Source organism: Ascaphus truei, chromosome 4, assembly GCF_040206685.1.
Source record: "Ascaphus truei isolate aAscTru1 chromosome 4, aAscTru1.hap1, whole genome shotgun sequence".
Classification (NCBI taxonomy): Eukaryota; Metazoa; Chordata; class Amphibia; order Anura; family Ascaphidae; genus Ascaphus; species Ascaphus truei.
Genome location: NC_134486.1, coordinates 391,928,864 through 391,953,053, shown reverse-complemented (window position 1 = coordinate 391,953,053; position 24,190 = coordinate 391,928,864). Strand labels below are relative to the sequence as shown.

The window sequence follows — 24,190 nt, the reverse complement described above, 5'->3', positions numbered from 1 at the left end:
TCACAATGTGCAAAATACATAAAGATCACGGCAGTTAGTCTTAATGATGCTCAAGAAATGAATACACAATCTATTAGGTATAATCATTCGTGGAATTAATATTATATCATGGAAGAGTATGCAAACATTATCTGTTAAATAACAGGTGTGTATTGCATGGTTTTGAAAGCTGAAACGACACAGATAAGGCAGGTGGAACACAAAAGAGAAGAGAAGAGCATCATTAGTTATATATTTATACAAGGAAGGGTGTCAGATCAATTTCAGCATTTAAACCCTTTGGTGTCATGGTTTTTAGACGGTGGATCCAGAACGCTTCTCTCCTAAGCAATTCTGATCCTCTATCTCCACCCCTCCAGTGTGGTAATACATGCTCTATTGCTTAGAACTGCAAGCTTGTCAGTTCACCAGCATGACATTCTGAGAAATGTTTTGGGATGCTATGATTCTGAAGTTTTCTGTGAATCCCACTTAAATGTTCTAGTATTCTCATCCGCACAGGCCTGATAGTTTTTCCTACATACTGTAACCTGCAGGAACATTCCAGAAGGTAAACTACATGGTCTGTCCTGCAGGTCATAAAACTTTCAATATTGAAACATTCGCCTGTGATGTTTGATACAAATTGGGTTTGTTCAGATGATTTGTGCCGACAAGCTGTGCATTTCTTACACCCAAAGAACCCTTTCATATTAAGCCAACTTTTATCCATACATTTTTTGTTGTTACTTCTCAACGCGCTTGGTGCGAGTTTGTTTTTTAGATTGTTAGCTTTTTTTATAAAGGATGTTAGGTCTGTCTGGAATGACTGGACCCAAAATAGGGTCATTTTTTAGGATGTCCCAATGTTTATAGAGGATTTTTTTAATGACACCTGCCTCCCTCTTGTATCCGGTGAGGAAAGCAAATTCAAAGTTTCTATTCTCTTTGTTTTTATTCTTTTTTATTTTCAATAGATCTACTCTGTTCTTGTTCCCAACCGTCTACCCTGCATTGTGTAAAAGTTCCTCGCTATAGTTTTTCTCCAAAAATTTATTCTGGATCCTTTCTGACTGTGTTTCGCATTGGTCTATATCTGTGCAATTTCTTTTGATGCGGATCAGTTGGCTAACTGCAACGTTGTCCATCCATCTGGGTAGATGGCAACTGTCTCTCCTAATAAAGTTATTTTTATCAGTGTCCTTGAAGTATGATCTTGTTTTTAACACATTGTTTTCAACGTAGATATTCAAATCTAAATAGTTCACTGCTGTGTGACTCCATTCATTAGTGAAAGTGAGGTTATATGTATTTATATTCATATTATCTAAAAATGTGACTAATTGCTATTCTCCCCCACTCCAAATAATAAACACGTCATCTATGTAACGGCGATAGGTGACGAGACTCGCGCCAAGCTCATTACCACTCCAGATGTTATCCTTTTCCCAATCTGCTACGAACAGATTAGCATAGCTTGGCGCGAATCTCGTCCCCATCGCCGTTCCACACTTCTGCAAATATAAAGTGTCTCCAAACCAAAAATAATTGTGATGTAGAATAAAATTAATACTATCAATAATTAAATGTATTTGTGATGAATGTAAAGTCTCGTCCTCCTGTTGAAATCGTTTAGTGGCAGCGCATCCCTGTGTATGCTGTATCACTGTATATAAAGATGCAACAACACATGTTGCTAGAATTTAATGTTCTTCCCATATCACATCTTTTAACAAATTTAGCAAATCCAGTGTATCTCTCAAGTAGGATTTTTGTTGCGTTACATACTTTTGCAAAAAGGTATCGATATACATAGAGAGGTTAGATGTTAGTGAGTCAATCCCCGAGACTATTGGTCGGCCTGGGGGATTGACTACACTTTTATGAATCTTAGGAAGGAAGAGAAGACCGGCATCTTAGCTTTATCCTGATAGAGGAATTTAAACTCCTTTTCATCTAATATGCCGGTCTCTCTTCCTCCATCCAAAAGTATTTTAAGTTCCTCAGTATATTCCTTAATCGGATTGGAAGGTAGCTTTTTATACGTATTATTGTCCCCCAAAAGTCTTAGTGCCTCCTTTTCGTAGTCAGGTTTATCCATTAGGACTATGCCCCCTCCTTTGTCTGCCTGTTTTATAATCAGATTTTCCTTTTCCATTAGTTGTTTCAAACCTTCTTTTTCTGTTTTAGTAAGATTTTCTGTTTTTCTTCTATGAGGCTGTGTATTCTCTTTTTTTGTCAAATCTTCAAAATCTTTAGTAATCATTTGGAAGAAAACCTCCAAATGATTACCTGAAGCGAAGTGGGGAAAAAAAGCTGATTTTGGCCTTAGCCCTGTATGGATAAATTGTCTCTCCTGTTCAACGACAGGGGGCACTTCAATATCCAATTTGGGTTCGATGTGTCTACCTAAAAAATACCTTTTTACTGTCAGCTTCCTGAGATACCGGTTAGCGTCTATTAACAAATCGAAATTACTGTGCCCCTTCATGGGCGCAAAGGATAAACCTTTTGAGAGAATGCTTTTTTGTGGTTCTGTTAATGTAATACTGCTCAGATTAAACACATTATCTATTTCTATTTCGCATTTCTTTTTTCTCTCCCTTTTTCGTCTGCCTCTCTTTCCTCTGACTGTCTTCCTCTTTTGTTGTTGCCATTTAACCCTTTCTCTTGTCTCTGCTGAGTTTTGTTCTTCCCTTCCCACAAAGTGGAAGGGCCCTCTCCAACAACTAAAAAAGAGAAATCTGTACTTGCAGGTCTTTCTGAACTATTAGTCTTATCCTCTTTTTCTCTGGAGTCTAATGAGTTTGTTCTATTACGGTTCTTAATTAACCTTTCTTCTTCTCTTTTATCTTTTATCTTTTGATTTATTGGTGTATAGTTAGCTCTCCCTCTGTCAGAATCTCTCCTAGGTGATCTTTCCATCCTTTTATTTGAACTATCTCTTTGTTTTTTATCATACCTGTCTTTTCTAGATGTTTCTCCTGATTTTGATCTCTTATGAAATGTAGTATTATCTCTGTATGAGTTTTTATAATGTTTCTTATACGTTCTATTGGTAGTCCAATTTCTTTGCTCCCCCTTTCTGTAATCCTCCTCATCACTATGTAGTTTTTTGGTTTTATTATTATCTGTGTCCCTTTCTAAGGTGTCAAGTTTTTTCTGCAGTTGTACATTTTTTTCTTTAAACTCCTTTGTATCCTCAAAGGGGGTTAATTTTTCTTTAATCTCATTAATTTCTTCATCTAACTGTTTCAGATGTGAATTTTGTTGTTCTAAAATTAGATCTATTAAACCATAGGAACATTTATCTAATAACTCATTCCAATTCCTTAAAAAGACTTCATCTTCTAAATCAAAAGATGGCTTTTTACGGACTCTTAGGCCCTTTGGGATTATTCCACACTCTTTATACCTTTGTAGGAAAACCACATCTAACCACTTCTTTGAATCTCTCATCATTAATTTCTCCAATTTGGTAAATTCATTAGTGATAATATTTTCTATGTTCTCATCCTTAATCTCTTCCTCCTCTTCTATTACCTTATTAAAATTAATCTTCCTTTGTAATCTTTTAGCAAACACATTAACATTCCTTTCTGGTACTTCCATATTTACTTAAGTGTGCTGCCCAATCACCGGATACAATAGGGAGGCAGGTGTCATTAAAAAAATCCTCCATAAACATTGGGACATCCTAAAAAATGACCCTATTTTGGGTCCAGCCATTCCAGACAGACCTAACATAATTTATAAAAAAGCTAACAATCTAAAAAACAAACTCGCACCAAGCGCGTTGAGAAGTAACAACAAAAAATGTATGGATAAAAGTTGGCTTAATATGAAAGGGTTCTTTGGGTGTAAGAAATGCACAGCTTGTCGGCACAAATCATCTGAACAAACCCAATTTGTATCAAACATCACAGGCGAATGTTTCAATATTGAAAGTTTTATGACCTGCAGGACAGACCATGTAGTTTACCTTCTGGAATGTTCCTGCAGGTTACAGTATGTAGGAAAAACTATCAGGCCTGTGCGGATGAGAATACTAGAACATTTAAGTGGGATTCACAGAAAACTTCAGAATCATAGCATCCCAAAACATTTCTCAGAATGTCATGCTGGTGAACTGACAAGCTTGCAGTTCTAAGCAATAGAGCATGTATTACTACACTGGAGGGGTGGAGATAGAGGATCAGAATTGCTTAGGAGAGAAGCGTTCTGGATCCACCGTCTAAAAACCATGACACCAAAGGGTTTAAATGCTGAAATTGATCTGACACCCTTCCTTGTATAAATATATAACTAATGATGCTCTCCTCTTCTCTTTTGTGTTCCACCTGCCTTATCTGTGTCGTTTCAGCTTTCAACACCATGCAATACACACCTGTTATTTAACAGATAATGTTTGCATACTCTTCCATGATATAATATTAATTCCACGAATGATTATACCTAATAGATTGTGTATTCATTTCTTGAACATCATTAAGACTAACTGCTGTGATCCTTATGTATTTTGCACATTGTGATAGATGTGACAGTATGTTCATAAGTTTGTAATGCATTGTTCACTTGCGGATTATGAAGTGATGTAAATGAAATGTCATTCTCCACTTCTTTTCTATATTTTTTTTATATTTTTTATCACTAAAATTTGAACTGACATTTATATATAGGTTAAGTCCCCTTAAGTAATCTGCAGTGGCAGATAATATAAGAATTAGTTAAAATTGTTAGCAGCTTCCTTATTATTTCTCTACTATATAATTGAGCTAACCAAGCACAGATATTCATCTTAGTGTTGGTGCTCAGTAAATATTGCTGTAAACTATGGCTGTATAATGAACCCCATAATAAAAATATAAGCAACTCTCTTCCATGAATGCTAACTGATCTCAGCTGCAAGTACTATTTCCATCACTTGTCTTTGCAGTATAACCTCTGCCTACTTACCTGATTCTATTACACCTAAATAGCCAGACTCTCCCCTAGGTGATATTGTCTAATATAACAATAATGATATACACACTAAGTTTTTTATAAATCTATGAGAATGATGTTTCATAATGAAATAAATAATGTTAAATGTTTTTTCATGATGTGTTAAAGTTGTAACTAAGCTCCGAATATATGTATATGAGTATTAACCATAGCGCTGAGATAATTGTTTAGATTGATTGTTTAATAAGACCAGAGAGGGTATATAAAGACATCTATTAACCCCACAACTCACACACTCCTGACAAAGCCATACACAGCTTTCAAGGGCTGGGCGAAACGCGTTGAGTGGTGTTTTGGTCTAGTGAGGGATCCGTAGCTGCACCGTCCACTGAGCAGTGACGTCACACGCACCGGAGGACACACAGAGTTTGGAATCCCAAGTTGCAGACGAAGGAGATCCAGAGCCAGAGAGGAGGCGGTGAGAGCGGCTGAATACCCACTTGATTCACTTTTATGTGATAAATGCGATTTTTATATTAGCACATTATAAGTGCACATTTTTTATGTCTATTTTTTATAAAGTTCAATACAAGACAGATCGCGCTATGTAGTGTTGTTATTCTCCTCCATATATATCATTGCCACACTGATGAGACGAGCCTGGATGGAATCCCACAATATACAGCATCCACTTAGCCCTATCTGCCAATTGCGCATAAACCACTAACATCTTGTGAGTAGATAGACAATTAGAGCCAAGATTTCATCATTCAGCCAATCGCTTAATCTCAACGTCTGCACTTAAATTTGCACTGATTTGTTTTGTTTCCTTTTTCCCCATATATGCTCCTCCTGGACTGTCTGAAATACACTTTGATGTTACACACAGCCATCTATTTTGGTGATAGATAATTATTTGTGCACTATTTAGTTATTTTATTGTTGGGGTGTTTAGGTGCTTGTGTATTTTTTTTGATTATTGTGTATTTTTGGCCATAATTGTTTTTATTACGTTGACCATTGAGTGATATAGTGGCTTATCATGCCCATATTATATGGCAACAAGAACACTCCAAAGCGCTAAAACTTCCCTCCGGCATGTAAAAAAAGGAAAAACAACATAGTGCAAATGTGTATCAAAAAACTTAATTAAAATCACACTTATGAATGCGCTTTGGAGTGTTCTTGTTGCCTTATCTAAGGGTGTTGAGAAACACCCTCATACCAGCTGCATCTCCCTATTGGTGATATAAATTATATTTGTTTTATATATTATCACTAGGTGATTTGCATTCGCGCTTATTTTCTGTGCTGCACCCCATTATATTGGTATGATATAACACTGTGCCAATCAATGGGTACAGGGTGGGTATAGTGGGTCTGGGGTGGGTGGTTAGGCCTCCTGGGTGTGTAACGGGGGACGTGGGTTAACACCTTAATCACTATAGTGGTTATTAACCGCTAAGGTGATTAAGGGGTTAGGGGCCATTAGATTTTTTCTTTTATTCTGCATTGCCAAAAAGGACATGGACCTGGAGTATGCTGATGAGGGTGCCCTTCATTATGGCAGGGGTAAATTGAACGTTTTATTTGCTTTATTTATGCTGGCAGGCTAATGTTGATTTTATAATGGGAAAATTCACTATTATCCATATGTGGATAATAGTAATTTTGCCCATTACTCTACTGTATGTGTTTGGGGGGGATTGTTGGGGGTAGCTGAAGTTGGTTGTTGTGTGTATTTTTGTTTCTTGGGGGTAGAGGGATTGAGTGAAGGGGGTAGTAGCCACAAGGATGGATGGTTAGGCCTTCTGGGGGGGTAACGGGACTGGTTAACCCCTCATTACCATAGCGGATTCCACCGCTAATGTTATTAAGGGGTTAACTCCTCCCGCAACCTTCCAGGCAGGCCTAATCACCCACCCTACACTACTACCCCCTTAACCATCCCCCCCCTCTGCCCCAGGAAACAGGATTCTGAGTTTTAACCCCTTCATTGCCTTAGTGGCTAGCCACTAAGGTAATGAAGCTTATTAATATTAATTTTAATACTAGTGTAGATGAGCAGGGGGTCTTCAGAGCAGAACCACATTGATTTGAGGTCCGGGGATCCCCTGATTCCTGAGATACAGTCCCCGTTATGGGGTACCGGTATCTCTTATGCATTTAAATGTCCCGCGTCACGTGACCGTGGGAATAAAATGCATAGGAGATACCTGCACCCCATAACGGGGCCTGTGTCATAGGAAGAGGCTATCTAAATAGTCAGTCTTTGTATGACAGTTGAAAGTGACCCATCATGGGAGACCTCGGGTTGTCTACTTTCAGAATATATGTTATGTCTGGTTGCATTGTTGTTTAGTTACAGCAATTACGTGATAATTAGTGATGAGGAAAAATCTGAGTAATGCAACTTTGTGCAGGCCAACATTTTCTCAAATATAAACATCAACTACATATAAAGAAAAAGTAGAGGTGTGTAATATGACCATTAAGATAACATTTAGATATATTTTTCATACTGCCCTGCCAAGAATCAAGGAGCGTCCAATATTTTTTTTTGCAGGGTAATGAGATTACTGAAATCACATGATTTAATATGCATTTGGCACCAACACCAAATACAATTGTAACCTAACCTGGAAAGATGTATGGGTTACTAATAGATACCATAACACTGGCACACAAATCATTGTTTAAAAATGTTATTGCAAAAAATCTTAATCTTTGCAATGAACAGGGGAAACTGCCTTGGCAATGAAGGGGTTACATGTTAAAGTTTTATGAACTCAGGTAAATTATTTTAGGAATGACTGCCCCACTACATAAGGGAAGGACAGCAGCATGTTTATTTAAAACAGTGGCAAGTTCAGTAGTACAGAACACTGCATGATTCACTTATTGTGCAACACTTGTGACTGTTAAAGGAATGGATTTGACATATTCTCTAGCTTCATGTATGTTTTTGTTCTTGGCTGTTCTATGCATTCTAAATGTTTTGAGAAGATGGAATCAAAATTCAGGCAGTAATTTTCCTCCAGGACCTAGGTCTCTGCCACTGATTGGAAATCTGCACATGATAAACCTTAAGAGACCCCATCGAAGTTTTATAGAGGTAAATATGTATTTACTGTATGTCCTTGCATGGAAATTAGATTTTAACCAAATATGAATCAGGTAGTTCTATTATACTTACATTTCATACTGCTATTCATTTATAACTCTTTAGTACATAAGGGATAAAAATCAATACATTTGTCCTTTGTGTGTATTTCTAATCACCGATTTCCCAAATGTCTCATTTGTATCTCAATTATATGAAATGTACTGCAGGTTCACACCTGTCACTTTGAGTGTTTATACTTAGGCTACCCTTGATTTCAGAGTGGTTTCCTTTATAAGATATTGAAATGCTAAATTACGCCTTTTTAAGTTTAACACACATGCTATACATGTACAGTATATTATGCACATTTCACTGCTCTTGTCTGGTTTCTGTACAATGCATAATAGTAGCAAATTCAGTAAATATATCCACCTCTCTCTTAAATGACTTTAACATCAAGTTATGCCTAATGTGTGTCTTCAAAGCCCAATAACTTAACATAAAATCCTGTTTTCAGTGTTAAAGAGCATTGCATCAGCATTAGTGATAATATACTGTATGAGAGAGACTAATTATCACCTCTATGGTTTAATTATCACCTCTATGCTGACGACACACAAATATACTTTTCAAAAACCGACAGTACACCTGCTGTACAAACCAAAGTTTCTGAATGTCTCTCTGCTATATCATCCTGGATGGCCCTCCGCCGCCTTAAACTCAACATGGCTAAAACAGAGCTCCTCATACTTCCTCCCAAACCTGGCCCTACTACCTCCTTCCACATTACTGTTGGAACTACAATCATTCACCCAGTAGCCCAAGCACGCTGCCTAGGGGTCACACTCGATTCCTCTCTCACATTCGCCCCTCACATTCAAAACATTTCTAAAACCTGTCGCTTTTTCCTCCGCAATATAACAAAGATACGCCCTTTCCTCTGTTGCTCGACTGCTAAAACTCTGACTCAGGCCCTCATTCTCTCCCGTCTTGATTACTGTAACCTCCTGCTGTCCGGACTTCCTGCCTCTCACTTGTCTCCCCTAAATCTATCCTAAATGCTGCTGCCAGAATCACTCTTCTCTTTCCTAGATCTGTCTCAGCATCTCCCCTCATGAAATCCCTCTCCTGGCTTCCGATCAAATCCTGCATCTCACACTCCACTCTTCTCTTCACTTTTAAAGCTTTACACTCTTCTGCCCCTCCTTACATCTCAGCCCTAATTTCTTGTTATGCACAATCCCGACTCTTGCGTTCTGCCCTCTTTGTATCTAAAGCCCTCTCCCGCCTTAAACCTTTTTCACTGACTGCCCCACACCTCTGGAATGCCCTTCCCCTCAGTACCCGACTAGCACCCTCTCTATCCACTTTTAAGACCCACCTTAAGACACACTTGCTCAAAGAAGCATATGAATAGCACTGTAGATATTCTGAACACATGATACATAAAGCTTGGCCCCCTGCAGACACACTTACCAGAACTCCCTCCTACTGTCTCTGTACGTTCTCCCTACCTACCAATTAGACTGTAAGCTCCTCGGGGCAGGGACTCCTCTTCCTTAATGTCACTTTTATGTCTAAAGCACTTATTCCCATGATCTGTTATTTATATTATCTGTTATTTATTTGATTACCACGTGTATTACTACTGTGAAGCGCTATGTACATTAATGGCGCTATATAAATAAAGACATACAATACAATACTATGTTACTATAGTAGCCAGTGACTTACAGTATACACCTCTACAAACACGTGGTACTGCATCTTATGTCTGTTTGAAAGATGACTATTCTTTTGCAAAACTACACAATTGTCTGCACAGTGTGACTCTGAAGTTATCTTTAGATGACCCTTCCGAAAATTACAAACATTTCTATGGGGCAAAGTCACATATCTCGTGGTTAAACTGCTTGCAAAAGGCAAACTGGGAGAAATACTGCAGATAACTAATAAAGTAAAATAAATAAATGTGTTTTTTTTGTATACTCAAAGTACCATCTGTATCCCCTGAAACAACACATGGAGAAACACCTGTGCTCAAAAAGAGCACACATGGGAGATAGGCAAGTATAATAACTGTAAAAAATATATACCGCACACCTCTTAAAAGATTCCCACAAGATCTATACTAACTGTGTGCATCAATGATCTTCCTACAGCTTTTAGGGGAGCTTCAATACACATGTATGCAGATGACGCAATCTTATATGCACACAGCCATAGCCTCTCTGCCCTTGAACACGTACTGTAGTGCCGACGAGTATTCTAAAACAAATCTATCACCAACAAGATCCAGGTACATGCTGGGTACATGCTGGGCACATGCTGCAACATTTCAGTGACATTTCTGCAGAGACTAATGGCCCAGCATGTACCTGGATCTTGTTGGTGATAGCCCCAGATTTTCCAAGGCAAGTTTAATGCAAGTTTTAGAATACTCGTCGGCGCACCTGTACTTCAATCTGACTTTTTGAGACTCGAAAATTGGATTTCCCAAAACCAACTGTTTTTAAACACTGACACGACTGTAACAATGGTATTTGAGAACAAGACTACATTTTTAAAGCTTCCAGTGACTGAGCTTCAGATCAGAAACAACGCTAACACCACCCTAACTCCTGTTATTAGTTTTAAATATTTGGGCATATGATTTGACTCCCACTTAACATTCGGGATGCACATTGATACCCTGACATCCAAAACCTTTGCCAAACTAAATGTACTTTACAGGAACAAATCCTCCCTAAGTCTGCTGGTCAGAATGCGTATCGCACAGCAGATGCTAATGCAAATTATTAACTATGGGGACAAAGTATACAGCTCGTCACCCCAAAACACCATAACAAACTTGACACACTCTACAATTATATATGCCGTTTTGTGCTCCAATGCAACTACTGTACAACACACATCACTGCAAAATGCTCAAAGAACTAGATTTTAAATCACTTGAGTCTATGTGCAAAGTTCATCTTTCCTATCTTGCCTTCAAATACTTTCTGGGCAAGCTACCTGTTGACGGACGCTCACAGAGGTACACACTGGAGACTTTTATAAGGTGAAATTATAACGAGGCTTTATTGTGCCTTTTCCTTAACATCAGGAAAACATCCAAACACGGGGGAAACTAAGCTTCTATTAACTTGGGAGTATTTCTAGTGAAATACTATGCAATTCACAACTCCCTTAGATAAGCATGTCTCCCAGCCCCAAACACATAGCATGAAATGAACAGATATAAAAAGTCTTGTTAATAAAAGTCTTATCTGTTAGCTGGCTGCTGTATGGGAAGCTTCTCTGCTCTCCTGGAACCGCACCCGTGTGTGCATAGAAAATGTCAGCATCCAAGTTTAGAAGTCTTATTTGTCAGCTCCAGAGATCTGTGTTCTCTTGGTCAGTCTCTCCATGGAGACTCAAGAACCTCTGCTCTGTCTCCAAAGTTCAGCTCACACGTGAGCTAAGGAGTCTTCTTTCCTGTCCCAAAAGGACAGGCTTTTGTAAGCAATCTAATCAGGCAGGTGGTGTTTGTTAATTGACTACCAGCAGTTAACCACCACACTGCTGGATTAGAGGCACATTACCTGAACAGGGATAACTCCCCTGTTACATACCTCCCCTGTTTGTGGGAAGCTCGGGCTTACCACGGCCAAAGCCCATCCTTCCACTCTCATTCGAGATCTTTCTGTGACTTGAATGAGAGTGGATGGAGGAAGAGAACCCTCTGTCCCACTGGGATTGGAGCCCTTTCTTCAGTTTATTTTTGTCTCCTCCAGAAGGTGCTTGAAATCAGCACTCCTCAGTCGCTCGAGGAGGACTTTTTCCAAGTAAAGTCTTTTTACCGCGCGCGCGGTCATGAGAATTCCGTTGCGTCGGGCACTCCTCTTTTTGTAGACAAAGTGTATGGCAACAGTTGTAGAGCAGTTAGGACTAGCCCTTAGAGTTTTCTGCTCTTGAAGCGGTCTTTCTGCAGCTTCTCCACACCACGGAGTCGCCAGTTCAGCTTCTTTGGTACTGAGTTGCACCTCCACCTCCTTTTCCAGAGAACGTCCTATTTTTTCAGCTTCCTCAGCTACGGATTCTTCTGGCTTTGATTCTGCACTCCTACCTCTCTTTGTTGCCTGTTGGGCAGCTGCAGGTTTGGCTAGTGCTTTCTTAGGTGGCTCAAACTTCGTAATCTTGTTTTGAAGTTGTGTGGAGTCCCCAACTCTCACTGTACCCTTGTCCTCACGGGCATTAGTTACTGTGGGATACTGGTGCTTGGATACCTTTTTCCGTATTGGAGGAATCTGTAAGTTACTGGTCTGCAGAGTCTCAACCTGTTTGAGTGTGTCTTGCAAGTCTCTTCTCAGGGAATTTATCTGCGCACTTTGCTTTCTTTGAGTCTGTATCAGAGTCTCCTTCATATTCTGGAGCTCTTTAATTTTTGTCGTCAAGGTTGCCGCTGCGTCTGTTTTCTCCTTGGTGTACTGACTCAAGGGAATGGAACAGTCTCTATGTCTCTCCAGCTCTTGCTCCAGTTTCTGAGCCTTCTCACGCTCCCTCCCATACAGAGTCACCTTGTATCGAACCTCTGCCTCCAATGATGCTCTGAAGACATGCAGCGTGGCCTTTAGCTCCTCATACTGCTCTGTGGGGACGTACTGGGTATTCAGACATTCCTGCAGTGCTTGTACCTCTTTCGCAGCCTGCAGCTTTTCTTCCTGCAGTGTTTGCTGATTCTCCTCAGCATACTGGAGGTGTGTACGCAGACCTTGCAGTTGGTTCTGCAGTCGGTGCTCTGCATCCCTTGAAATGTCCAGCTCCTCAGTGAGACTGTGTAGTTCCTTTCTGGAAACTTCCAGGTCTGTGCGGCAGCTGTTGGTCTCATGATGTGAGGCATCCAGTGCTCTGCGGAGTGTATGGACCTCCTTCTGAGATACGTCCACCTCTATCCGGGCACTGCTGACCTCCTGTTGGGAGGCATTCAGCTCTATGCGAAGAGTGTGAACCTCTTGCTGGAAGACTGTCATCTGCTTCAGTGCCTCCTCATACATCTGCTTTAGCGTAGCCACCATTTTATCAGATTGGCTCTGCTTTTCATCCATGGCGGAAATAGTAGCATTTGCAGTATCTAGCTCAGTCTTGAGATCGTCCAATTCTGTCCTGGCTAAAGAGTAAATTGTGAGCACATCTTTTTGTAGCCTCACGTTATTTTTCTGTAGCTCTGTGTAACCATCTTCCTTTTGTTTCAATTGTTCACGGAGCATATCACAGTCATGCCTGGCATTTTTCAGGGCATCTTCAGGGCTGGTCAAGGGATCGTCACTCACTGGTTTCGGCTCCACTTCCCTGGGATGGTTGGTTGAGGGTTCCTCACTGTTGGCACCGGACAGACACTTCTTTGGGGTACACGACTTCTGCCTTGGGCCCTCTGGATATTCGGTTACCCGCGGGACAAATTCTCCATTTTCTCTAGGCTGCAGGGTAACTCGGTCCCCCTTTTCCTCCACTGGATCTGCGGACGTGTCTGTTCCTTCCACGGTAAGTGAAGAACCGCTTTTCTTTTTCTTTTCCCGCTTTTTTGTTTTGGATGACTCCGTCCCATCCGGAATACTGGGGTCTCCTTCTTTATTTGATACTTTAGCAGCTTTATTATATACGCCAGGCTTTTCTTGCAGTTGCTTTAGCTGACTGCTGCTCCCGCTCTTGGGTGATATCCCACTCACATATTGGGTGATCTGCTGCTCCCGTTCTTTCTCGTCGACCATATTCATCATCATGGAGGGCGGTCTTTTCTGTTCATGCCGAGTTCAGGCACCCCCACCATTCTTGGGGTGTTTTATGGGTGTGACTCGGTTTTGGTTCCCCGTAAGAGATGTCTTCCTCTTTATTGGACTGGGAGGGCCACTCTTCCGTGGGGTAGGGTTCATTACAGGAACGCTGCATCTTGTCCTCCATTTTTAGGCTATCAGGTATAATTTTTTCCTGACCTCAGGAGGCGCTATTGCAGCTGTTGTCACTGTATTTGCTAGAACCCCCAATTGTGGTAGTCCTACAGGTGGGAATATTTTGCTTGAAGAGGTCGTAGCTCTCACAGGCATCTCTGTAGACTTTTCCTTTCCTGGATAAGTTTTACAATATCAGCAGTACTGTGCATGCATTTTCTCTTATCAGGTATACAAGATGTGCAGTTGCTAGGTACAATGTCTATTTGCTTTACACCATTTACTTGCTAGGTGTAATCTCTCATTAGGTATGCTGAATGTGTAGTTGCTAGGTAAAAACTTCTGTTTGCTTTATACCATTTACTTGCTAGGTCCATTCCTCCGCTTCAGCAACAGAATTTGGTTTTCTGCTTGAGTTCAGTAATTTTCAGTCTCATCTTTGGGTATTATGGCATTCACACTTCACACTTTGGGGTCTGTTTTGCTCCCAATATACATAGGCAAACTTTTTTACTTGCAGAAAAAAAAACATTCTTTGCAGTGGAATATTTCTTTCACTTCCGGCAGGGTGACTCAATGCTCAGCAATTGGCTTTGGAATACCTTTTACACAGTTCAGCAATCCCTTTTTCCCCTGTAGGGCAATTTTACACTCAGCATTTGTTTGCTAAAAATTCCCCTGCTTCAGCACCGTCTTACATCAATTTTCCCACTTTTCTGCATATACTCCATTCACAACTGGTAGTCCTATGCGGTGTGGCAACCTTTATTTGCAAAATCAGTAGCGCTCGTGGGTCACCATCTGTATTCACTGCTTCAGCAAAACTTTTGGAAACAACAAACACCTATCCCTTTTTAAGGGCTGACTCACTTCTTGAACCCTGACTATGGCTGGAAGGCAAAACCCCTATTTCAATGACCATATTACACTTTGTGATAGGCAAATAAGGTTTAGCTGCTTCAGCAGTCTCTCTCCTCTTGGGATTAGGGAAAAGGGTCCATCTGTGGTTTTGTAGATTTCAGTGCAGTGGTTTGTATCACTTTAACTCTGGTCTCTGCTGCCTGAGAGTATTTTTTTGTTTGTTTTTAAGTTGCTCAGACTGTTTGTAGGCAAAAAGCATTAAAATAATTCACAGAAAAAATCTCCGGTACTTTGTAACTTCAAAGACGACCTCTCATCCCACTTCTGACACCATATGTAGACGGATGCTCACAGAGGTACACAATGGAGACTTTTATAAGGTGAAATTATAACGAGGCTTTATTGTGCCTTTTCATTAACATCAGGAAACCATCCAAACACGGGGGAAACAAAGCTTCTATTCACTTGGGAGTATTTCTAGTGAAATACTATGCAATTCACAACTCCCTTAGATAAGCATGTCTCCCAGCCCCAAACACATACAATACAATACTCACCATAGAATTTCCCATTCAGCTGGCGCCGGTGCCAGTCCACTGCCAGTCCAGCGTTCTTGATCATCCACGTCGATAGTTTGCAGCGGGACTAGTCCACCTGTAGTCAGCTGATGAAGCTGGAAATTGCTTAAGTACATGCAAGCTTGATCGAAACTGCACGCGAAATCCGGCTCAGGGTCAGGGTTGTCACTGACGGTGGGACCGTTATTGGAAGCCGATGCTGGTGCATTGCTTGGCAGTGACTGTTGTTTCTTAGTTGGTTTTAACACGACCCTTCGCCTTTTGCCGTCTGCATGATCATAGATACAGGAAAAAGCCGGTGATACACACCAATACCCTCCAACAAATTGTGGCCCAATACGATAAAAACAGGGATCGCTACATAACCTTTTCCTTATTGCACGCTTCCATGTATGAGGAGCTGGCGAAAATTTGTAAAAGTCATAGTTTTCGATAAAATACTGATAAATTTGAACAACTGTTGCCATGTTATCATCTGTTGCATTAATCGCGGCCCATATCAAATACGCTTTACTTCTGTCGGGTTTTTGGAAAATGGGCTGCACTTGAACACTCATGGTGGGTCTCTGGAGAATACTGTAACCGAAACTGGTCTTTGTCTTTCTTTAATATGAAAAGCCTAAATTGATACATTTTTGCAACCTCTTCCTTCAGTCTCAAGGCCAAGTTACAATAGCACACTGTGGTATCTTTTTTACATAAAACCTGCAAGTCGACACATTACTGAAGCACATGTGCATTACAATTCATGAATATCTGCCACCTGGCGGACACGCGAAGAATTGCAACCTATTAAATACGAACCATTCTCAATAAACGCATCAACCGCGCGTCAACCGCGCATGACCCGCGCATGACCCGGGGCTGGGAACGCAAAATGAATGCGGCATGCTCCAGGTGATGTGTGTCGCATTCCTGGAAAAAGCCAGGGAAAACCTGGCGATGTGTTAGAATAAAATGAGCCGCTGCAGTATATATATATGTTGTGGTTATTTTGTGGGTTCAATATGAGCTTATAGGGGTCCTGTATGTTGAGCCCTTCAACTGGTCTGCCCAAAAGGAACAGCCATGGGATAGTGAAGATTCTCTGTAGAAAATCTCTGATTTGCTCCCATAGGGACAGCACCTGAGAGCAAGACCACAGCATATGCAAGAGATACACTTCCCTCCCACATTTCTTTGGGTACAATGGGGATTAACCGTATATAAATTTAGATAATTTCATCGGAGTGAGGTACCACTTCATTATGATTTATTTTTTAATGGGTAAATGTGCTATTATCCAGATCTGGATAATAGGGATTTTGCCCAGTACTCTACTGTACTGTATGTGTTGTGGGTGTGAAGGTTTTTTTTCAATGTATTGTATTGGTGTTTATATTGTAATGTTAATTGGGGGTAGAGGGAGTGGGTGAAGAGGGTATTGCCCCCCAGGATTGGTGGTTAGGCCTCTCTGGTGGGTAATGGAAGGGGTAAACAATTTAATTACCATAGCGGTTACCACCACTAAGATAATGAAAGGGTTAACTCCTCCCACAACATTGCTGGTAGGCCTAACCACCAACTCTGGGGCAACTAACCCTTTCACTCACCCCCTCAATAAACCAGATACTCTGGATTACAGTGTATGTAATCACCATAAAATATTAGCTATATGAAAAATTGCATTATAGGCTACAATAGTTAACATTATCCATAATACTGATGATTAATTAATTACATGTTCTGTCTGTTTTTTTTTCAGCTCTCAAAGCAATATGGTGCCATTTACAGCATTCAGATGGGAAGTGTGAAAATAGTGGTGTTGTCAGGATATGAGACTGTGAAGAGCGCTCTTGTGGATTATGCAGAGGATTTTTCAGAAAGGCCCCATATCCCTATATTTAAAGATATCTTCCAAGGATACGGTATTTACAAATATATTTATTTAGAATTCATATTTTCATGCACTATACAACTGTGGAAGATTTGGCCTTACAAATGTCGTGTGGGGGAGTAGCTTTTCTACACCAACTACTTATTTACCAGCTGAGCTTTGCCTTTAAATAGCAGCTTTCCACAGCCACCTTTGCTAATTGCCTTTGATAAAGCTGTGAAATAACAACACAAGTCTGAGGTTATATTTTGCAGAATAGACAAATAAGTTTAGTGCTTGTGCGGTGCACACGCAGAGGAGAGTTTCAAAATAAAACCCTCCCAAAGACATGGTGCATACAGGCATTATTTATACACAAAATACTAAACCCACGCCCCCTCTACAAGGTTGCGTGTCGTCACTACGTAAGCGTAAAAGGTAAACAAATTATGCACATGAATACATTGAGTTGATGACATTACGGGATGTCTAAATGAGATGATTCAGCAATAATACTTTATTAAGCTGGTGACCTTTTCTCTACATACAGAACCTCAAAAACCCCCACCTTCGGGAAATCATGCCTTTCTGTCTCGTATTTTTCATAACATTGGCACATTGCTCTTGTTCTCAAGGTTTTTGGCTTAGCTGAACCGCTCAATATCAATTGGAACTTCAGAAGAAAAAAATGTATTTTAAACTAACGTTCATTCCACTTTCATACAGACAATAGACAATATCAGGCACCTAAGATGGATGCTGACTTAAAATGGTTGCATAGATCCCAGTGCTGTTATGTCAGACCCTCCCCTTACGTCAAATTCTCACTTTGTCACTCCCTCCTTTTTATTCTTAAAACATAGCTTTTGAGAATTAAGTTCATGATGATAGTCCAGGGATAACTCAGAGGACAAGGGCGCGTGCCCTTCACTGTCATAGTCTCGTAAGGCGCTGCGGCCAATATGTCTTTTGATGAATTGAATAACTGTGATCGGCATCTTCTTTCTTCAAGGTACTGCTGTTTTCTGGCATCTGTAAAGAGTGGCATCCGAATGGGGGAGGGGGTCGCACTCTTGTGGATCATACCTTTGCAACACGTGACACACACATATAACAAGTAACACTCCCACACCTCCAAGCATTCAAAAGTTTTTGCTCCAAGTGATCTAAGCCATTCACCTAACCCCAAGGGTGATAATCTGTCACTTCCCTTTGTAACCCTCTTTTGAATCTCTTGTATTTCATCTAGTTCATGCTGCACATTGCTACACTGATCTGGAATAAAAACACAACATTGTTTTTAATCAAACACATACCCCTCCTTTTGAAGCTAAAACATAGTCTAAAGCAATTCTGTTTTGTAAGGCCATAAGCCTAATCTGAACCTGTTCTTGGTTTAATGATGAAAATGAAAAACTGCAAAATTAAGGCTACATCCTTCCTGTAAATTGTTTTCTGACTAAACATACATTTTTACACAGGTTTCATTGGTTGGTGGAGACAATTGACCCATAAATTGATTCCTGTTCCTAGTGTGTGATACACCCTTTAAAGAGGTTCCCTTAAAAAATTGGAAAAATACAGAAATTATACACATAATACTAAAAACCTTATTTTATGCAAGCAACCTTTCTTTGGATATGCAGTTGCTAGATAAAAGAAATTGCATCTATCTCTATCATCATATATTTTCAGAATCATCACAACATTCTATTACTGAGAATTGAGGGGGTTTGGTATCTGTGGAAGCTAAATGCATGATCCTCACCCTGTACGCATTGCATACATCATTCACTCAGAATATCAGAACAGACGATGTCTGCGATGGTCAACATGGCTGACTTATGATCCTTTCCTTGTGGCTGACACACGCCCCTGGGTGACCCCCTCCTTTCGGTGGAGGTGCAACACACTTCTGGATCAAAGTTTTGCTGCACATGACACATACATAGAGAGTGATGAGTACTGCCAAAACACATACAAGAGCTTTCACAAGCCACGCTTCCAGGAAACCAATCCTCCCATCAAGGCTCAATTCTACATACACCTTAAATTTCTAACTTAACACACTCTAAAGAATAAAAATATTGAGTCTCTGAAAAAATGAAATGTTCTGATAAAACCTGGCCTTAGCCTGGTGTCTTATTTTCCTCGTTGGTTAACGGTTAGAGTTTTGACTCGGCAAGACGTTAACTTGATGCGGCTGTGCTTTAGATGACTTTGGTCTTTGGTGGCGCTGGAACATTTGGTGGAGCTGGAATGAGCTTTACTGTACTTTGGATCCAGGAAAATGACTCTGCCGCTTTAATTGCTGTATTGGTGATTACTTTAGGCCTTTTCACCTGGGATGAAGAGCATGCTTGCGCAGGAAATATGTGACTATTAACCCCATCTCGAGTAGGTGCACTTTCAACGTTGCCTAGAGAGACTCAAAAAATGTATTAGTTGCATACAACTTATTGTTTTATTACCAATAACATGGTCCTTAATTCGTTCCTTTGGACTGCTGATAGTCATAAGTCATCCCATATGTGTATCATAGGGAGATCATTTATACCTAGGACTAAATTCTTGTATCAATGTGTTTACTCCTGTCTTAGCATCCACATATAGACAGAGGTATTCCCTATTAATGTTCCTAATTCATTCCTCAAATTAAAACTAAGTAGCCAATGTGAACCTGACTTTGATACCATCTAAGTTCCTGAAACTTTAGGGCCTCATCTTGCCTAACCCACTTGCTTCCATAATTAATTCTATCCTGTCTGCAGGCCATATCCCTAAGACCTGGGAAACTACCAGAGTTTGTCCCAATCTTCAAAGTGGGGACAAAAAACACTGTCTCAAACTACAGGCCAATATCCCTTTTCCCAATACTATCCACTGTTATGGAAAAATATTCACTCCCAATTAAGCCATTATTTTACCCATACAAATTTCCCTAGCCAATCCCTATCTGGCTTTTACCCAAAACACTCCACTGTAACGATTCTGTTAAAAAATTTGAAATGCCTTGTATATAATGCATACCTTATTCACTTATGTAACTGCTTTTGCAACTATGTATCCCCTGTATTTAACCCTATACACAAGACACACCCACAAATGAGAGGTGACTCCCAAATTCCCCACTTCCTGGCAAACCCATTCTAGATTACACAGCAATTTTTACAATAACCACTGCTTACGGACCCCTTTGGAAAAAATAAATGGTTAATTCGTTATAACATACATCACATTCAGTTAATAGACAAATGATTTTGTATAAGACTTCACACCAATGTCTTGCTTTATATAATCTCTTTGCACAGTGCTGAGCACATGGTCAGCTTTATAATTTTAAAGACACTCTGCATATTCATCTGACTAAAGACAAAATATTTTCTATAAGACTTGTTTCCGGGCAAAGAGCCATTTTGTTTCTGGGCGTTTCGCCAATTGACCCTGAAAAGATAAGATAACGGTACACCACGGCTTCTTCCTTAAAAATAATAATTATTAGATTTAAACTTTCGCTTAAAGTTTAAATACATGGAGCTTTATCCAGAGCCCTAAGAACTACATTTTTTATGGCCTCTTAAAAATTAACCAACAGGCTTTTATATAGCTGAGGTTTATATAACTTCTTAACACACAAATAACTCCACACGCTCATGCTATTTCCCTCCACTCAGTTCTTTTTAATGCCGTCTGTTTGAACTTTTATAGTTTCACTGACTTCATTCACTACAGATTTATGCTATCCTGTTGCAATTCTGTCCTTTCTCAAGCTACACAAACCTTTTTCTCTCCATTAATCAACACTCACAAGTCTAACCCACACTAACTCTTCCTTCATCTCACCTCAGGACTTTTCTGACTATTTTAAGCAAGAGGTTGAATCCATACACCAGAACATTCCCTCTGTTTCCTCCTATCCTACTTCTGCTTCCTACTCTCTTCCTGCTTTCCTTGACTCTTTTTCCACTGTCTCAAAAGAGAGTGTCACCATCACTGTTGATCTCCTCTTCTCCCTCTAATCTGCTTCATTTCCATTCTCCTTCAAACATGTAATAGTTATACCATGACTCAAAAATAGCAAGCTTGACCCTACCCCTCTTTCTAACTACTGAACTTGTCTACTAACTCTTGCTTGCTCCATTTTCTCAACACCCATTCTCTCCTTAACCCTCTACAATCTGACTTCTGCACTGCTCCCTCCACGGAGACAATTCTCATTAAAATAACTCATGAACTACATGCTGCCCAAGACAGAGGTCACCACACTCTGCTCCTATTACTCCACCTCTCTGAAGCATTTGCCTCTGTGGACCACACTCTTCTCTTTTCTCTGTACACACTCTCACTAGGTGACCTAATAACATCTGTTAGGTTTAAATATCACCTCTATGCTGACAACCCCCTCATTTACTTTTCAACCCCTGACCTTACACCTACCATACAAACCTAAGTATCTGAATGTCCCTCTGTTATCTCATCCTGGAAGACCCTCTTTTGCCTTAAACTTAACATGGCAAAAACAGAGTTCCTCATACTTCCTCCAAAACCTGACCCTATTATCTCCTTCCACATTACTCTTGAATCTTCCATCCAGTAGCTCAAGCACGCTGCTTAGGGATCACTCCCAACTTCTCTCTCATATTCTCCTCTTTCATTCAAAACATTTCTATAACTGTCGTCGCTTTTTCCTCCACAATATCACAAAGATACACCTGTTCCTCTGTTGCTCAACTATTAAAACTCTGATTCAGACCCTCATTCTCTCCCATCTTGCTAACTGTAATTCCCTGCTATCCCAGCTTCCTGACTTTCACCTGTCTTCCCTACTATCTCTCCCAAACGCTGCTGCCAGAATCACTCTACTCTTTAAACTCTGATTCTACGTTTCCCCTCCTGAAATTCCTCTCCTGGCTTCTAATCAAATTCTACTGTTTCTGTACGCTCTCCCTACCTACCAATTAGATTGTAAGCTCCTCAGAGCAGTGACTTATCTTTGCTCAACTTTTACTTTTATGTCTGGATCACTTATTTCATGACCTCTTACCTTTACCCTTTGCTAACTATATGATTACGACGTGCACCACTCCTGTGAAGCGCTGTGCATATTAATGGCGTTATATACATGAAAACATACAATACAATATATACTTCAAACAATGCTTATGATCTTTTTCCCACATTTTTAAACACAAAATATTCCCAAACATCTTAATCCTCTAGAAATAAAATTGAAATGTGTTTTTACTCGTTAAACACAATACAGAACACACACAATACAAAAAACTTCTCTCATACACAGCCACACAACATCACAAAAATAACAAATAAATAGGAGAAAGACATTTCTCCCCTATTACCACACAATTTCACCCTGCAACTATTAATAAAAGTTCTCTTCTCTTTCTTTATTCTCATAAATAACCTGACTTTAAAACTACTCTGATGCTCCGGAGCTTTTTGAGTTAACTTTCGTATCTTAGCACATTCCTCGCGCTGGAGAAAAAAGTGGGGGCACGCTCTGTGCTGCTGCGATTTTGAAACTCTTTCTTTCAGACCTTTGATTTCATTGTGAGCAAAAAATATTCATGTTTTCGTACGTACTTGCAAGTTTTTGGATGGTGATTTGTGCACACATGTGATACTTAGCATGGTTTATCTTTCACACAGGTAATCATTCAGGAAAAATTCATTAGGGTATCAAATCCATCTAACTACTCTCCATTAAGGGCGCAACAATTTTACTTGCCGGCACCGAAACTTGAGTTTATATCAGGAAATGATTTATAACCACTTATTGCATGTGGGGAAATGGAAGGAAAAGCTTATACGTTCACAACTGATTTCTGCGGTGTCCGCCAGCCGGGCATGCCATGCTTGACTTTTGCCACAAAAACCTCATAAAATCCAAAGATTTATACTACCACAGACACACAGGGATTACTGAAAGTTAGAAGGTTCCACTATGAGCCTTTGCGTTCGCATTCTTACGAATAAGAAAACCGGTGCGGCTACTCATAAGTTCACGCTTCCTTCTATAGTAATTTATTGCAAACAAACTTTTTTCATTGGGGTGGCATGTTTTTCACTGGGACTTGCATGTGTATTTTCATTTGAACTTGCATGTATTTTCATTTGAACTTGCATGTATTTTTCATTGGCCAACAAAACATATTTATATTGTCTCTTCTTGTTCTCTGTATCCATTCTTTATAATCTTTGTCTGCAGACACACAACCTCTAACGGCAAATTTTGAGAACTTTGGTTTCCCATTATTCTCCTGTTACAGAAATCAAATTTAATTGACCTGTACAATACTTCTTCGGTTACAGAAATCAAATTTAATTGACCTGTACAATACTCCTGATACAATAATCAGCGCGAGCTGATTACGTACAACTCTTTTGGCATGTTATTGTTCTGATTTTTTCACCATAACTATACCCAAGAAAACACTTGAATTACTTCAGCGGGTCCAACCCAGTCCTGATAAACCTTATACTTCTATAACATGGATACAGATAAGACCTTCTAAACAGATATCCATAAATAACCTCATTTGGTATGTTACTGACAAGACAGAGCAAATGTACTATCAGGGACCCTTCCTGCTCAGACAACAAAAATATTTATCACAACCCAGGACAGTCTGAAAAACAATCCCTTACGCATACAAACACTCACCTTCATCACCAAAACACCAAAACTTTTACCGGGACTCTCACCTTAATCCCAATAAAACTTAACATCTATAACACTTTAAAATGGATACAGGAACAGACAAATAAACTTATTTGACACTGCTAGGTTAACCCGTCAACACAGATTGAGACACCCTTCAAAACACATCTCTCTACACATCACTCAAAACAACTTTTAAACTCAGGCTTTCCTCAAAAGGTGCCTTTTACCTTGATTCTTATGAGCGCTCAGATTTGAGTG

At 39.9% G+C, this 24,190-nt stretch overlaps 1 protein-coding gene across 2 annotated transcripts in view; it reads left to right on the top strand.

The window, feature by feature from the left end:
• The first annotated feature begins 7,776 nt into the window (after positions 1-7,776).
• LOC142493882 (cytochrome P450 2K4-like) overlaps positions 7,777-24,190 on the top strand; it is a 66,466-nt gene continuing 50,052 nt past the window's right edge. For both annotated transcript variants that reach the window (XM_075598578.1, XM_075598577.1), the window contains exons 1-2: positions 7,777-8,038; positions 17,140-17,302. In XM_075598578.1, coding sequence (XP_075454693.1) covers positions 7,853-8,038; positions 17,140-17,302 — 349 coding nt within the window. In that variant the 5' untranslated portion in view covers positions 7,777-7,852. The remainder of the gene's footprint in view (positions 8,039-17,139; positions 17,303-24,190) is intronic.